We start from the raw sequence: 16,864 nt of genomic DNA, 5'->3' as shown, positions 1-16,864 counted from the left end.
AGATTCTCAGGCCCTAGTCTCGATCAGCTGATTCACACCTCTAGGGCGGCCCAGGAACCTGCACTCTGCTTGCCCCCCACGTGGTGTGCATGTACATGAGACATTGTGAGCCTGTGTTCAAGGGGCTCGGGGCCCGAGCAGACCCCTGCCCCACTCCACTCTCCCAGACCCCGCCATAGGAGACCATCGTGAATTAATCCCGACTCTCAGCTGGCTTTCAGGTTCCCGAGGATCCACTCCTGGGCTGAGGGGCAAGGGAGACTTTGTGAAGAATAAAATTAAATGAAAACAAGGCACTTCACCCAAGATCCCATTAACCAGCTGGGCTTCCCCAAGATTTCCCTTCTAGTGATTCCCGCATTTTGGGGCCACACATGCTGGAGGGGAGAGTGGTTCCTGCCTCTCTTTTCAATCAAATCACATGAAGGTTTTAACAGCCCCTCCAGAGGTCTACAGATACTCAGGTTCCAGGCTCTGCAATCCCCAACTTGGCTCCCCAAAACCCCCAAGGGCTGGCTCTGAACCTCTCACAGCAAATGAGCCAAGTCACGGAGACCTGAATGCTTCCAGGGGCTTCCGGGGCACAGGAGGGCCTTGGGTTGGGTTTCCCAGAAGCAAACCTCAAGACAAGGGTTGGAGGGCAAGTCGTTTATTTGGGAGCTGTAGGAAAATCTTGGTCAGGGAGTGAGGAGGTGACACAGGGGAGGGGAGGCGGCCCAGAGAGGGTGAGCCACCACACTGGGGAAACCAGCAGGTGCAAGTCTGCACATGAGCATGGAAATCCCGAAGGCCAAGGGGCACCAGCAGCATGTGCTTCTCAGGAAAGAAAGGGCCAAGGCCCAGGGAGCTCAGAGAGGCTCTCACCTGCCTCTGCCACCCCCACCCATGTGGCCATGTGGCCAAGGGACAGTCATGGCAACACTATCAGCTTCGGTGTCCCCAACTCAAGTCAACAGTACCGGGTCCCATCTGCCATCCATGGTCACAGAGCCAGGAGGGGGCGGAACAGAGAATGGCAGAGAACCAGGGGCAGAGGTGGGGAGAAGAGAGGAGGCTGGAGGAGGGGCTGCTCCAACCTTAGGACAGAGCTGAAGAGGGGGGCCAAGGCGCACACGCATGCTCACACACACGGAGTCGCCTGAGAATGAGAAGGCTCGGGGTGGGGTGTTGGTGAAAAATGCACATCTAGAGGAAGGAAAGAAAGAAAAACTGCCTCTACCCCATCTCCACACCAGTCGCTGAAGTAACGAGCAGCCTTCCCACTTCGCCTTCCCAGAAAACTGGGTGGGTTTTTAACAAACCAGTTGGGATTGGGAAATTTCACCGCTGTGTCAAGCGAAGCAGGTTTCTCCCCCCGCTCTGCTCCACCCCACTCACTCAGTACTCCATGGGTTAGTCAATCAATCCAAGAAGATATAAATAGCTCCCGCTCTCTTTTCAACTCCATAGAGCTGGGGTGATGGTGGGTCTTTCAAATCATTCTCATCCCTGGGACCCCCCACCCTCCTACCCAAGCCCATCATCCATCCAAATGTAATACCCGACTTTCAACTGGTGCTTAGAGCACAGAGTAGAACAAGGGGAAGGTTCCCATCATCTCAGCTAGAAAAATAGGGGAACATCAGAGGATCTGACCGGGCCGCTGCTTGGTACCTACTCCTGGAATTGTGCGGTGCACAGCCTGCCCGCCCTCCCTGGGCAGCCCTGATGAGCCAATGCTCACAGCTCAGGCTGGGGTGGCCCCTTCCCCAAAAGCATGGGATGAAACCAAGGAGACAGACCACAGCTGGGGACACCCTAAGTCAGAGCCTGTTAACAAGGCCCTCCAACCATGACCTGGCCAGGGCACCCAGGGCCACCTGGACCACAGAGCCCAGGCAGCAGCTGCCTCGTGCAGATGCGGCGCCCCAGCGACGCTGAGCCCACATCACGGCTCCTGGAGCAGTGCTCTGCTCCCCGGAATGCCTCAGGCCTGGCACCCTGCCCTGTCACACTGCTGCCCCTGTGTCTGAGCTCATCTCAAGCTTCCTTTGCTCCTCCTCACTGCCTGAGCCCCTCCTGGAAAAACTGCACCATCTGGCCAAGAGCTGCAAGACCCCAGGAGCCAAGCAGAGCTGGGGCAGCCCCGTGGCTTGGGACAGGCTGGGAGGGGGTGACAAAGCCCGCCCTCCACCTGCTCCGTCACCGGCCACATGGACACGGGATGGGTGGGCATGTCGGCGTCCTTCTCTGGGCCTTAATTTCTCCTCCTATAAAATGAGGGTGTCAGACTTACTGCACCCTGAGGTTCTGTGGGCTGGGACTCCTGGCTTGGTGCTTGCAACCTGCTTCTCGAGATTAGGGCACCAGGAGAGGCAAGAACTGTTCCTCTAGAAGCTGCCACAATCCCCTTGGGGAGAGAGCTCAGTTCTGTTTTCCTAAACCCTGGGTGGGCCAGAGCAGAGGAGTGAGGTGCCCAGAGCAGTGAGACAAAGAGAAAGCTAAATGACTCTGCATATTCAAGTAGGAAGGAGACTGGAGATTCCTCGTTAGGTCTGGGAGAAGAGGAGAGAGAAGGAGGCCCAGGGGCTCAGAGGCGGGGGCGGCAGGGCAGCCAGACGGGTGATGTGGGGTGAGGGGGGGCTCCAGCTGCAGGGAGGCCAGAGGTAACTGTCATCCACTTACTGTGCCCGAGCAGCGGTCCCAGCCCCCACGCCATCACCCTACTCTGGGCAGGGACTCAGGGGAGCAGGTGCCCTTCCCGCTAGGTCAGTGTCGCACGCAGGAGCAGGATAATTCGCAGAAGCAGGAGATCAGACCAAGAGGGGGCCGGGGAGACCTAAGCCCCACCCCAGAGAGTCCTTGGAGATGGGGGGTTCTGGATGGCGCCTCATAGGAAGGATTAGCCAATTCCTTAATGTCAACAGAGTGACCCCAGAAGACCGCAGGGCTTAGGGACGTGGCTAAGGAGACACATGGCCCCTCCCAGATGGGTCCCTAAGGAAGCATCCATCACACTGGACTCAGACCCGGGCTCCAGGCTGGCCCTGCTGCCTGCAGGTGGCACACACTGGCTGCCCCCACCCACCCGGGGACTGGCAGCGAGCAAGCTCCCGCCAGCTTGCCCTGAGTCACCTCACTGCTCCGCTCCGGGTGTGGGCTCAGTTGAAATGTATTTAATGTGAAGGCCCAGCGACACCCGTCTCAGGCGAGGTCCCCCATATTTCCATATAAATAAGGAACGTGGGGATGCGGGATGCGAGAGATACAAATGGCTTCTCAGGGTTACAGACAGAGGCGCTTTATTACCCACCCAGGCCCCTCCCCACCCCTCCCCTCCTGTCTCCTCCCCTTCCCTTCTCTCCCCTCCCCTGCTCTCCGCTCCCCTCCCTTCCCTTCCCCCCTCCCTTTCCCTCCCCCCCCACAAGCACACGGTTTCCGTGTCTGTCTCTCCCATCCTCCCTGTCCCCGCCTTGTCCTCCTTTCTTATCCCCACCCCAACCCTTTCTCCCTGGTCCCTCGAAACTGAAGGAGCCCCCACCTCGCCAGATAAGAGACCCCCCCACCCCCGGCCCTTGAGACAGAGACTGTGACTTCGTGTTTGCACAGCTGGAGACACGAGTACATTTGTCCCTCCGCACACAGCCGCCCCGCAGAAACCAGCTGAGGCCCCTGGAGCTCTGGGCTCTGGGTGGCCGGGAGGAGACAAGGGCAGGCCCTGGGTCCCCAGCCATCACCAGCCTCTGCGAGGAAGGGCTCCTGGCACCCAGGTCCAAGGCCAGAGACAGCCACGGAGCAGGGAAATATTTTTCTGATATTCCCTAGGATCGAATCCCAGCTGGGGGGCAGGAAGGTCTAGCAGGGCCAAGCCACAGGGTAACCTCAGGGCGGCTACAGGCAGCTGAACCAAGGCCCTTCTGCCTCCAGGCCTCTCCCCAGAGACAGCCTCTGGCCTCTACTTCTTCAAGACAAGATAGAGAGCTGGGGAACAGCGGAGAACAGCCAGCCACACACGCTTGAGGAATCTGCAGCCACAGCAGCATCAGCAGAGAGGCCTCAGCTACAACTTCACCCCCCACCCCCCACTGTCCCTAGGACAAGAGAGGGGAAGTGGAGCCAGGAGGCAGGGAGGAGGGCGTGGGGTCTGCAGGGAGCACGCAACCCTCCCCCAAGGCCCAAGTCAGGCCCACCTGAAGCAAGAGGGTATTAGGTTAGACTTCTCCATGAAGTGCTTCCTTCAGCCTCCTTCCCCCTCCTGAATCTTAAGATGAGTGCTCAGAACTAGAAGGACATGATCCCCAAACTAGAGAACTTTATCACAAAATATAAACCGGCCCAGAGGGGAGCCCAGAGCCTCCTCCGAGAGACCACAGCCCACAGAGGCTCCAGTAGGGCCCTCCTCGTTTTAGAGAACACTCCTTCTTCTCCTCACCCCTCCGCAGCCTCATCCTGGGGGGACCTCCTTCCCCCACAGGCTTGACAGGCCAGGACAGGACAGACTGTCTCCCGCTTGTGTGCTCACATGGTTTTGTTGACCAAAGCAAGGATTTTTATTTTTTCCTTAAATGGCACTGCCTTCCTGAGTTTCCTTCTCCAGATTCTGCCCCAGGGCTGCACAGACACGGGGATGCCCCTGCAATGCAAACACCCAACCCCCTCCCATGACCTCCAGGATCCCTCCCCAGGCCCCTCCCGCCTGCCCCCCTTCCAGCCCCAGTGCATGGCTCAGGTGGCTCCTAGGCAGAAACGCTGGCACCTCCTAGGTTTCCTGCAGGGCGGCTTCCTGCAGGGCGCCTCCAGGCACAGTGTGGGGGTGTCTTTTGAGGAGGTGTGTTTTGCAGGATCAGGATTTTAAACCCACAGTGTAAACTTGGGGCTCCTCCAAGTCCCTGCTTTGGGTCTTTCCAAAAGAATCAACTTAATCCAATGACATGAAAGAAACGGGGAGGGACAAAGAGAATTGGGATATGAATGGAGTCCGGGTCAGTTTTCCAGAGCTCTGAGGCCTCCCTCCTCATCCGTCCCCTCCTCCCCACCTTTAGTTCCACATTTTAGGTGCCTAGTCTCCAGCCCAGGGGCTCAGGAAATGTGAAAAGGCTTTGACTTGGCTGAACTTGCTCTGAGAACTGATGTCACAACAGACAGGAGACCCAGCAACCTCGCCCTGTGTGTACCCAACCGCGATGCCTGCATGTGTCCCCCAGAAGACAGGTACCAGAATGTTCCCAGCAGCACTATCCACACAGCCCCAAACTGGAAGAAACCCAATGTCCACCACCAGTTAGAGAGATAAACATCATGTGGTGCGTTCACACAATGGAATTCACAGCAGTGAAGACAAATGTCTACAACCACACACCATGACACGGATGACTCTCCCAGATGTAATAATGGGAGGGAAAAAAAGACATACACAAAACCATATCCACTATGTGATTCCATTCTCATAAAGTCTGAAAAACAGGCAAAACCCTGTGCTATGAGAAGTCAGGGTCCTGACATCCCTGGGGAAGTAATGGGTGGGAGGAGGCATGAGGGCACTTCTGGGGGCTGATCACGTTCTGTTTCTTGATCTTGATGCTGGTTGCATGGATGCATTCAGTTTATGGATATTACGCTCCAATGGAAAGCCTAAGCGTGGGGCAGCCTGGGTGGCTCAGCGGTTTAGCGCTGCCTTCAGCCCAGGGCCTGATCCTGGAGACCTGGGATCGAGTCCCACGTCGGGCTCCCTGCATGGAGCCTGCTTCTCCTTCTGCCTGTGTCTCTGCCTCTCTCTCTCTCTCTCTCTCTCTCTCTGTGTGTGTGTGTGTGTCTCATAAGTAAATAAATAAAATCTTAAAAAAAAAAGAAAGCTTAAGCGTGTGCATGACTGCGTGCGCACACACACACACAGACACACACATGCCTCTAATCTAATTGCATGACCTTGGGCAAGTCCCCTCCCCTTTAGGGCTCTGCCCACCACTAAGACACAGATCTGGTTGGAGTTGGACTCCTACCACCTCTCCAGACAGAAATGCCCAATGCATGGCACGGCAGGGCTCCCACAAGGTCATGCCAGGGAGATGAGCAAGAACCAGAACCACACTCCTCCTCTTCCAGCCCCCAGTTCCCATCTCTTGGATCCCTGACCTTTCTGAAGGTCCAGCTTCCTTAAGCCCCCCGTAGCAGTCACCCATGCAGACACATCCCCTTTGCAGGAGTGGCAACCAGGTAGCTTGAGTATCGCTCCCTACAACCCATCTCCGTACTCTCCACATCCCCATCATCCCCCCACCATGACCTCCAGTATCCCTCCCTGAGCTTCCCCGCAAGTGCACCTCCACAACTAGCCCACCCCCTCTTCTAGCCTCAATGCACACCCATCTCCTGTGCAGAAATCCCTGCATCTCCTCCACCCTCTTCCCTAAAACAGCCTTTTCTGCAGTGTCCCCATCTCAGACTGAATACATCCAATAAATATTGATGGAGCTTGTCCTATTTGCCAGATGCTGCTCAAGCCCCTTCATATGTGTTATAGCAACACCACACGTGACAATCCTGGGCACACAGGTATTATCCCCATTTATCAGAGGAGAAAACAGGAGCTCAGAGACCAAAGCATCTCTGCGAGTCAGAGGTGGGATACGTTCATTTACATGTAGGCTTGAATGACTAATAAATGTGAAATTGCTGCCAGGAGCTTTGCAAGTTTAGAGTACATGTGAAACCAAAGGAATAAACCTAATGATGAGATGCCAGATGGCAGAACAAGTGCCCCTCAGAGCATCCACCCTAGGTGACAGCCCATTCTACTTGACGGTATATTTGCCATTGGGAACAGGGGAGCCACACAGCCGAGCTGTGGGGGTTTGAGATAGTGGACTTCAAACAGAGACTTCCCCAGAGCAGCAGGAGAAAGCCCATCGAGCCAGCCTGCTGAAGAGCTCCAGAAACCCTATGTGCCTCAGCTGCCCCACTACCCTGAGGTCCTCCTTCCCACTGTTACCAGAAGAGCCCCCACGACACACTGACCAGGACTCTGCACCGTTTGCCATTCTTCACTGAGTAGAAAGAGAAGGGAGGAGGGCCCATCTTTTAGGAGGTCTCCTAGGTCTGAACCCCGCCATACCACCTGCTGGGAGCTCATTCAATCCCATGCCTGAAGATGGTCATTACTTTTCTTCTCTGTGAATGAGTTAAGTGACTTGGCCAAGGGCACACAGCTGGTAGGTAATGAACCAGGGTACAAACCAGGTCCATCCGGCCCCCAAAGCCCATGCTCTGAACCCCTTTCCACCGCCTCACAAGTATCATGTGGGCAAGGAGCCACAAAGGTCTGAACTGTGTCCCAAAAGCTCAGAGATAAGACATGTGAGCCCATGGCCAGGACTGCCCTCTGACTTTCCCCTCTGCCCCCTTGGCTGTGGCCGCAGCCTGAGTCAAAAGCACAGAGTGGGTGTGTCTCAGAGGGACAAGTATTCAGAGACACTCCCCCCAACACACACACACAGTAAAGAAGCCACTCAAGCAGCCTCTTCTGATGCCTGGGAAGCCCTGACTCAAGGCCCTTCCCTGGACTGACAGTTGGCCAGAAGAAGCCTGATGATCATAGCCAGGACCAAAGGCAAAGCACCATTCAAGGTCACACAGCCTAAGCCAAGGCCCCTCTCCATTCACACATCCATTGATGAGGTGGCCAGGATCCCTGGGACAGAGTCCCAGAGAGTTTCTTGAGTCGCTTGGTTCAGAGGCCTCCTTCTCCTCAACCCACAAACACCTGCATCCACCCCTGACTCCCCTTTCCCCACCAAGATACCTTCTGTGCGGATGGTGAAGGGGGAGTCCCCCGGGCGCCGGGCAGAGAACTGGCCTCCCAAAGACGTCATCAGGAAGCAGAGTGAGAAGAAGCCGATGCCCAGGACAAAGAGCCTGTGGAGAGCAACAAGGCAGGTCAGAAACAGGTCACTGGAATGCCCCCCGCCCCCAACCAGCAAGGGCTCTGTACAAAGGAATGGGTGAGGGAGTGAGGATGGAAGGGATGGATGTGGGAACAAGAGATCCAGGGCTGAGCTCCTGGACCACGTCCCTCATCGCTACAGAATAAAGAGAGCTCGACTACAAGGGGCTGGCCGTGAGCCTCACACAAAACCCCAAGGGACAATGACACAGGCATAGCTCAGGCAAGTTCTAGCCTTCAGAGAGAGCCTGGCTCATGAGCAGAGGTCCTCAGTGTGTGATTCCCCAGACCAGCAGCACCGGCATCACCTCGGAATTGTTAGAAATGCAAAATCTTGGGCTCCAATCCTAGGCTTGCCAAATCAGACACTCTGGGGGTGGCACAAGCACCGCGTATTAACAAGCTCTCCAGGCAATCCTGATACATGCTTAAGTTTGAGAAGCGCTGGTATAGATGGAAACAGCAGGAGCTGGTGCCAGCCAGAGGGCAAGGAATTGGTCCAGACAAAACCCACCTGGATCCCATCAATCACCTGGGCCCGGCTCAGCGCTGTGCTCACAGGTCTTGCCACCACAATCAGTCATGAGTTGGCTTGAACACCTCCTTATCATGTTCGAGGGGGTGTGGCATGTGCCCCCATCCCTACCAGAGGGTAAGATCTACAAGCGCAGGGCCGTGTGGCCATGTGGCCACGTTCCATGCCCAGACTCTTCCTAACTCATATCTTCACCAGGCAGGCACACAATAGTTGTCAGCACTGGACTGGTCAGAGTCAGTGGACCCCTGTGCATGGGGTGCCGTCTGGGGCACGGGCCCAAACAGGACTCTTGCTCATTCCTTCAACACATAGTTGCTTATTTCCCAGGTGCCAGGCACGGGAGTAGCCCCAGGAAGACAGCAGGGAACCCCAGGCTCCTACTGCTTTCATACTAGGTTCTGGGCCCCAAACAGGAGAACTGAGCTAACCAGCCCAGCTTTGGGGAGCTGTTCTGGAACCTTGAATGTGTCAGAGGACTTGCAGAACTGGCAGGGCTGAATGGGGAGCCCCTCGCCCTGGTCAGGATGAAGAAGCCCATCTCCTGTGGAGCCAGCCTCACCCCACAGAGCCCCACAAGTCATGCTAGAGGCCTCCAGCCCTCTCACCTCCCCCCACCACCCTCAACCCCACATTCATTTTTATCTCCACGCAAGACTTGCTTTATGCATTTTAATCTTCATTATTTGAAGCTGGCAGAGCAGTATTTAATTAAAACTTGGCCCATTAAAGAAAACACACAATTGCAAAAGAAAATAAAAGCACAACAAAAATTCTCACCCCGTATTTAAATGAAACTGTTAGAGATTAAATCAGAGAGGGTGCTGAACCCCAAAGTAGAGAAAGCAGTGAGGGCTTCCCCAGGAGATGACAGCGAGGACAGGAGAGACTGCACGAGAGACACTGCTCCCTCACCTCCGAGGGACCTCTCACTGAATTCCACCAAGCTCGGGGCTGGGGCCCTGGGATCCCCAGATGAAGCCAGGCTGGTCTCAGGACAGCAGCCAGAGAAACGGTGGAGGAGGCCGGTGGTTGCACACCCAGGAAGATCCTGAGGGAATCAGCTCTTTGTCCTCCCAGCTTGACGACAAGGACAGAAGCCTCAAATTTATTGTCCCTCACTTCCCCAAACCCCCTCTGCAGCTATGGAATCATATTTAGAGCTAGAGGCCTGGGCCGCAGGGTCCGAACACCTGTTATGAGAAAGGGATCTTATACTTTTAGGCCAGAATCTGAAGTCCTCGACACACATCATCGACAAACTTCTCTGCCAGACCTCAATCCTAGGGCCATTTAGAGCAGATTCGAGTTAAAATGGTTCCGTCCCCCATGTATCTATTGAGGCAACATTCCAGGAGCAACTACAGAATAAGGGTCCTGCCAGAGGCTCTGGAAAAAGAGAAGGAACAGGGCCCCCTGTTAGTTAAAAACTAACAAGTAGAGGTGCTGAGGTTGGAGGCCAGCCCCCCTCCATCTGAAGGGGACACAAAGACTCCACTGGTGGCTGTGGGTCTCTGGGCAGCCTAGGGACACCCTAGGTGAAGATACACAACTTGAGGGCAGGGGAACCTCTGCAATCCCACCTCAAAATCCCGCCTTCAGATAAGAGCCTGAAAGAACCAGGACCCCAGAGGGACACAGCACGGGGAGCGGGCGCTGTCCGTGGTGCTGGCTCCCGCCGCCTCCAATTGCACCAGAAAATGTCCAGCCACAGCTCGGTCAGTTGGCTGGTCCTCCCCTGACGTGGACGGCGGGCTCGACACGGGAAGGGGACACTCTGACCGGTCAGCATCAGCCAGGGACTCGAGGATTTCCCTGGAGGAGTAAGGCCCTTTCCAGAGACGCCTGCTTACCCCCCTGCTTCCCATGGGAACCCTCTGTCGGGGCTCCAGCCACCTCCCTGTCGCCTGCCCAAGGCCCTACCCTTGGCACCGCCAGCTCTACGACCCTCCCTTCCCACGTCCTCCGGAGGCGGTGGTCCATCCTGAGCCCTGCCGTCGGGAAAGCGGTCTCCTCAGCTCCACACAACAGGCAGGCCCACCGAGGAGGTGCTGGGAGGCCCGGAGACACCAGGGTCTCCCGGTCAGGGGCTGGGAGGGGGATCAGCCAGGGCCTGGCGGGGGCGGTGGCTCAACACCTGCTCCCTCTGGCAGTCCAAGCCTGGGGGGGGAGGGCCTCTGTCTGCCCAGTTCCTTCTCAAGCGGAGCACAGCAGCATCCACACCCCACCTGTGGCCACATCCGGAGTGCGACCCCCGCCCCTCCCTAGGTGCCCTCTGCCTGCTGCCCAGCACCCTGCCAGGTACACGTCACTTAGCATCTCCTCCCCGACCGGGGCAGCAGGTGGGCTCCATGGGCTCCAGGGAGAGGAGGGAGCTGCCCCGGTCCTGCTGGGCTCTGGGGGTCCCTGGACTGGGGTCAGCGGACAAGCCAGCCCTGCCTGGCCCCAGCCCTGCCTAGCCTTGGCCGCCGGAGGTTGGGGTGATGGAGTCAGTCCTCACTTCCATCCTGCCCCAAGGTTCCGGGAGGTCCGGGCTCCGCTGCCCTGTGCTCCACAGCGCCTCCCGGGCCACCAACTCCCCACTGGCGGTGACCGAGGGTCCAATTCCCAGCTGAAGGGTGGGGGGGGGGGCGATCCTTGCTCCAATCTGGGGACCTTCCCTTGGAGCCAGGCCCGCACCCCGTGGGGAGGAGGGGGGTGCGAGCAGAGGGCGGCGGCAACCGGGCGGCGCGGGTGCAGGACTGAACCCAGGGCTCGCGGCGCCCTGCTCCCTGCTCGGCGCCCTCACTTGGCCCCGGGGGTGGGGCGTCTGCAAAGTGGGGAGGCCCCCGAGGGGCAGGAAAGGGGCGCCCTGGCCGAGGCGACTTCCCGGGCTCAGGATCACAGCCTGGGTGCCTCTGCCCCCTCCCACCCTCGCATCCCGAGTCCTCTCCCCGCCAGACCAACTCGGGACGTGTCCGGGCTGCTCGCGCGCGCACCCGAACCCGAACCCGAACCCGAACCTCGGCTCCGGCCCCGCGGCCCCACCGGCCGTCACTAGGGTCGAGCGCGAACGCCCCCTCGGCCACCGGGAAGGCGCCCTGGGGGGTCGGGGTGACCTCGCCCGCCCCCGCCTGCCCCGCGCCCCCTCGGAGGGACGGAGCCGCCCGCGCCGCCGGGGAGAGAACTTTACCGAAAGGGTCTCAGGGTGACCAGGCATCTTCTGACCATTATCTTCCCATCCGGGCTGACTGTCAGCATCGTGCAAACTTGTCTGGGGGCGGGCGGCGGGCGAGGCCGGACGCACCGTCCCGGGCCCCGCTCCCGCCGCGTGGGAGCCGCGTGGGAGCCGCGTGGGAGCCGCGAACCCGCTGCGGGCCGAGGCCGAGGCCGGGCGGGCGGGCGGGGCCGAGGGCGCGGGCGCGGGGCCGGCCGTGGCTGCGCCTCCGCCCTCCCGCCTCACGTCCCCGGGGCCCGGGGCCGCCGCGCCCCCCGACCGCCGGCCGCGCGTCTGCCTGCTGGGGCTCGCTCGCTGGGCGGGACGGCGCCGCGGCGCGCAGACGGGCTCCCCGCCGCGGGCGCCCTCATCCCCGGCCCGCGCCCCCGGTGCCGGCTACAGGCGGCCCCGCGCCCGCGCCCGCGCCCCGGCCCCCCGCGCCTCCGGGCCGCGCCGCTCCCCGGCCCCGCAGCGCGCCGCGCCCATGGCTCTCGGCGGGGCCCCGCGCCGCTCTGCGCCCGCTCGCCGGCGGCCCGCGCTCGGGAGGCGGAGGGAGGCGGGAGGGAGGGAGGCGGGCTCCGGCCCGCGCCGCGCTACGCCGGGAGGCGCCGCATTGTCCTCGGAGGAGGCGGCCGAGCGGCGGCTGGGGCGGCCCGGGAGCGGCCGCCGCGCTTCCTCGTGGCGCCGGCGCCACCTCGCGGCTGCGGCCCCGCAGCGCGCGCTCCCGGCCCGGTGCGCGGGGGCGGGGTCCCTGCGCCTCCGCCAGCCCCGGGCCCCCCAGGGCCGAGGGCCACGGCGAGGGGGCGCTGCGCCAAGACGCCCCTTCCCCTGGCCGCCGCGCTCGGCCCCTCTCCCGGTGGGAGCTCTGATGTCGCCCCGCAGCCCTCACCCCTCCTGTGGCCCTCTGGGGCGCAAACTGCCCTGGCTCCCCTTGGCCGAGCGAGTTCCAACTCCGCCTCCTGCGATGGGGCGCGCGGTGTGCACCGAGGTCCCAGTCTCAGAACCCACTGGGCCCAGAAGCTTGGGCGCGCGGTGTGGACCGAGGTCCCAGTCTCAGATCCCACTGGGCCCAGAAGCTCGGGCACGCGGTGTGGACCGAGGTCCCAGTCTCAGATCCCACTGGGCCCAGAAGCTTGGGCGCGCGGTGTGGACCGAGGTCCCAGTCTCAGATCCCACTGGGCCCAGAAGCTTGGGCGCGCGGTGTGGACCGAGGTCCCAGTCTCAGATCCCACTGGGCCCAGAAGCTTGGGCGCACGGACCAAGGTCCCAGTCTCAGACCCCACTGGGCCCAGAAGCTTGGGCGCGCGGTGTGGACCGAGGTCCCAGTCTCAGATCCCACTGAGCCCAGAAGCTTGGGCGCACGGACCAAGGTCCCAGTCTCAGATCCCACTGAGCCCAGAAGCTTGGGCGCGCGGTGTGGACCGAGGTCCCAGTCTCAGATCCCACTGAACCCAGAAGCTTAGGCGCGCGGTGTGGACCGAGGTCCCAGTCTCAGAACCCACTGAGCCCAGAAGCTCGGGCACGCAGTGTGGACCGAGGTCCCAGTCTCAGAACCCACTGGGCCCAGAAGCTTGGGCGCGCGGTGTGGACCGAGGTCCCAGTCTCAGATCCTCCATTAACCAGTGACTGACACCTGCAAGTGGCGGACACTCCAGAGCCTCGATTTCTCCACTGTGAAATGAGAGTGACCTGAAGCTGGCTAAGGCTAAGGCCAAAGCATCTACACGCCCCTTTCCCCAACCCCCTCCTCTTCTTGACTTTGGACATGTGTCTGCCACTGCAGAGAGAGGCGGTCAGCGGCTCCTCCCCGCGCACCAAGCCAGGGCAGCCACCTGAGCCAGACCCAAAAGAGCACTTGGACAGAAACAGCACCTGCTGGACCCGACATTGACCAACACAGACATGGAAGCACCTTGCTAGGAAGAGGCCCAGGCTTCAGGCCATGTGTATGAGGACGGGGATGACCCCGAGGATCTTTCCACCCCTGGCAGTGATTCTGCAGCCTGGCTTTGAAGAGGAGAAAACCTTTGTCTTCAGCCACTCGGCCCAGGTCCTGTCCCGCCTGCGGCCCTCACCCGCATCCCCTCTGCTACCCCACCTCCCAGCCCCACGGCTGAGCCATTTCTCACCAGCGGTGACTCATGCTTCTGCTTTTCTTGCTCCTTCTTCATCAAAATTCACCTGTCCTGTGTTCCATTATCTCGCCTTGCTCTCTGCTAATGTGAAAACCGATGATGAATTGGTGTTGGCGGATTAATGCGTTACTCCGGCTAGGTAACAAATTTGCATTGAACAAGGACATGCTGACTGTGCCTCTGTGCAGAGAAGTGACGAATGGTGGTGGGAAAAGGCACCGTGGCAGGTTGGCCCTGCGAGGGCAGGGGTCTCGACCAGGCCCACAAACCCGGACACTAATATAAGCCCTGATGTGGAGGTGAAAGCCTTATCTATCTACACTTGGGAATGAAGTGGCCCTTCCCATTGCGTGTCCCCCCCATAAGCTCGGGGCATTTGTGCTTTTGGTACTTCAGGCCAAAGGGGAAGAGAGACCCAGCGCTGTCTGGTTTGGCTCAGAAGGTAGGAGTCTCCTGCATCCCCTCTGGGCCTTGCCCTCTAACACGCGCGCTTTGAGGTCGGCAGGGGAAAGTGCCCCCTGCCATTTGATGAGCAGGCTGTGGCCAGGCAGGGAGGCGTGGCGCAGACAGTGGAAGATTCTCTCCGAGCCAGACCACCCAGCCGCCTCCTCTCAGACTGTCGCCCTCTTGACGACCTCTCGTCTACAGGAGAGATCCGCGTGAGTGGTCCTGTTTGCTGTCTGTTGTAGACATGAGGAGGAAGTTTCTGAATCCATAGTCCTGCAACCTCGGATACGCGTGCCTCAGTTTCCTTGACAGTCAATCCGGCCCTTAGAGCCTGTCTCCCAGGAGGACGTGAAGATGAGCCCGTTGATGCACATAAGCAGCCCGCTGCCTGGCGCCTATGAGCCCTCACGGTGCGGCAGTTACAATTTTTCCTGTTACTGTCTACCTGCAGCGGATGCCACCCTTTCTCTGGGCATCCACCTCTGCAGGCCAAAAGGCAGATTGCTGACGATACAGGCAACACTGCCTGAGGCTTTGTTTCCGGCTGTGGGAATACGCTAGGATACGCAAGAGCAAGACAGAAATGCCAGGAATCGGTGCTCCAGAAGCAGCCCTTGAGGAATGAACAGATACCCATTTCCCTGTCGCTCAGGTGGGATGCCAACATAACCGGCTGGGATGGGGAACCACTGTTCTAGAATAATACCCATGGCCTTCTGAGAAGGAACCAGAGTCACCCTAAGCAAGCTAGAAGAGATCAGGGGAGCAGGAATTGGGGGCATGTTGCTGGGGGGCACATCCAAGGAATGACGCGACAGGTCATATCAGATTCCAGAAACATCCCCTCTCCACTCTTTTTCTCTCTCAGAGGCTACAAACAGAACCACGGGCCAGCCCATTTGGGCATCAGGGCACAGACTGCCCTAGCTTGGGCACTCTGAATGTGGCACTTCCTGGCTCTCAGCCCAAGGCCTGCCCGGAGGCTCAGAAGCCCAGAGCAGCAGGAGGCCCTGACCAGGCTGGAGGGCCTCTGTCCAAAAATGGGGAGTAGGACTCAGGGGGAAGGGATTTGGGGAAAATGGGTGATGCACTCCCTGGCAGGGATGTCATACTCAAAATACCCAGGGATAGGCCAGGCACAGAAGGGAAGGGGCTCTAGTAGTCTCCTAGGCCCAGCACAGGCGGGGCACTTAAAACAAGAACAATTAATTCTCTCCCGGTTCTGGTGGCCAGAAGTTCTCAATCAAGGGTTTGGCAGACTCGGTTCCTTGTGCTGGCCCTGGGGGAGAGTCTGGCCCAGGCCTCTCTCCTGGCATCCGGAGGGGGCCAGTGATCCTTGGCTTTCCTTGGCTGGCAGCTGCATTACCCAGTATCTCCTCCATCATCACGTGGCCTTCTCTGTGTGTGTCTCTGTGTGTCTCTGTGTGTGTCTCTCCTCTTCTTAGAAGGACACCAGTCATTGGATTAGGGTCCACCCCACTCCAATATGTCCTCATCTGAACAAACTACTGCACAGATCCTATTTCCAAACAAGATTATGTTCTGAGGTTCCAGGTGGACCTGAATTGGGGGTGGGGGGGGCAGGGGCACCCTGTTCAGCCTACTACAGGGACCTAGTGGGAAGGGGCCACAGTGGCCAGGCAGTGCCAAGAACCAGAGGTCCTCAAAGGGGACATGCACCATTGCTTTGTGTGAATACAGGCCCAGTTATTTCAAGAATCAGGAATCTGGACTTCCCACGTGCAGTCACATAATTGTAAAATGTGGACACAATATTTTTAGAACATTATGCAAGACCAATAAAATCCACCGAAGGGCAGCCATCCGGGTCCCCTGGGGTGTCAGCCCAGGGCAAAGCAGGGAGCCCACCAGCCCTGCCCACCCAGCAAGCCCAGCTTCTCTGGGCCAGCCCCCACTGTGAACAACTCCCCCCCCCCAACCCCCCCCCCGCCAGGAAGATCAACACTCCAGGTGCCTTCAAGGGCCCCCCCACAGGGCCCCCACCCCCTCACCAGCCCCCCTGAAGCCTCTTGGGCATCAGAGCCTTGACTGCCATCCCCACCTCCTCAAGGTTCAAGGTTGCTTCTGAAGCTCACAGACAGGGCCTGGGTGGGAAGAGGAAAGAAGGAAACCGTTTACGGTGCTTGAAATCCTCACTTAATGCGCTCCGATTGCCGCCGCAGACAGCACATTAAGAGGCAATAGGCCATTGTCCTTCGCCGGAGTGCGGAGCATTAATAATGTCATAACAGCATTTACTGACACTGGGCACAAATCATCAACGGCCTCACCGGGTGGGAACAAGCAGCCCCACACAGACGCCAGCCGCCTGGAGCCATGCAAGGAGGCCGAGAAGTGGGGAGAGCTGTTTCTCCAATGCATATTTCATGCTTTCTGTTTCACAACATTTAGGCTAATCCTCTGATTGAAAAGCAGCGTCTGGGGTTTATTTTTATTTATGCCAGAAGGCCACTCTGCCACACAGCTTGTGGGAGCTGGAAGCACAGCTATGGTTCTTTCCCTGTTCTGCAGGGAAGTTAGGGGCTAATGTCTGCGTCTGTGTCTGTGTTTTGCATGCATGTGCGTGTGTGAGTGTGTGCGCACGTGTGCGTGGGGGCTGGGCGGCAGAGAAG

The 16,864-nt window shown here is 59.0% G+C and overlaps 1 protein-coding gene across 2 annotated transcripts in view; it reads right to left on the bottom strand.

Annotated features, from left to right (window-relative positions):
• The window catches only part of MGAT5B (alpha-1,6-mannosylglycoprotein 6-beta-N-acetylglucosaminyltransferase B), a 71,181-nt gene extending 59,132 nt beyond the window's left edge, over positions 1 to 12,049 (bottom strand). For both annotated transcript variants that reach the window (XM_041726433.1, XM_041726434.1), the window contains exons 1-2: positions 11,626 to 12,049; positions 7,778 to 7,890 (exon numbers count right to left, since the gene is read on the bottom strand). In XM_041726433.1, the coding sequence (XP_041582367.1) occupies positions 7,778 to 7,890; positions 11,626 to 11,693 (181 nt within the window). In that variant the 5' untranslated portion in view covers positions 11,694 to 12,049. The remainder of the gene's footprint in view (positions 1 to 7,777; positions 7,891 to 11,625) is intronic.
• Positions 12,050 to 16,864: the final 4,815 nt, after the last annotated feature.

This window comes from Vulpes lagopus, chromosome 12, assembly GCF_018345385.1.
Source record: "Vulpes lagopus strain Blue_001 chromosome 12, ASM1834538v1, whole genome shotgun sequence".
NCBI lineage: Eukaryota > Metazoa > Chordata > Mammalia > Carnivora > Canidae > Vulpes > Vulpes lagopus.
This window is presented reverse-complemented; position numbering and strand designations above follow the sequence as displayed.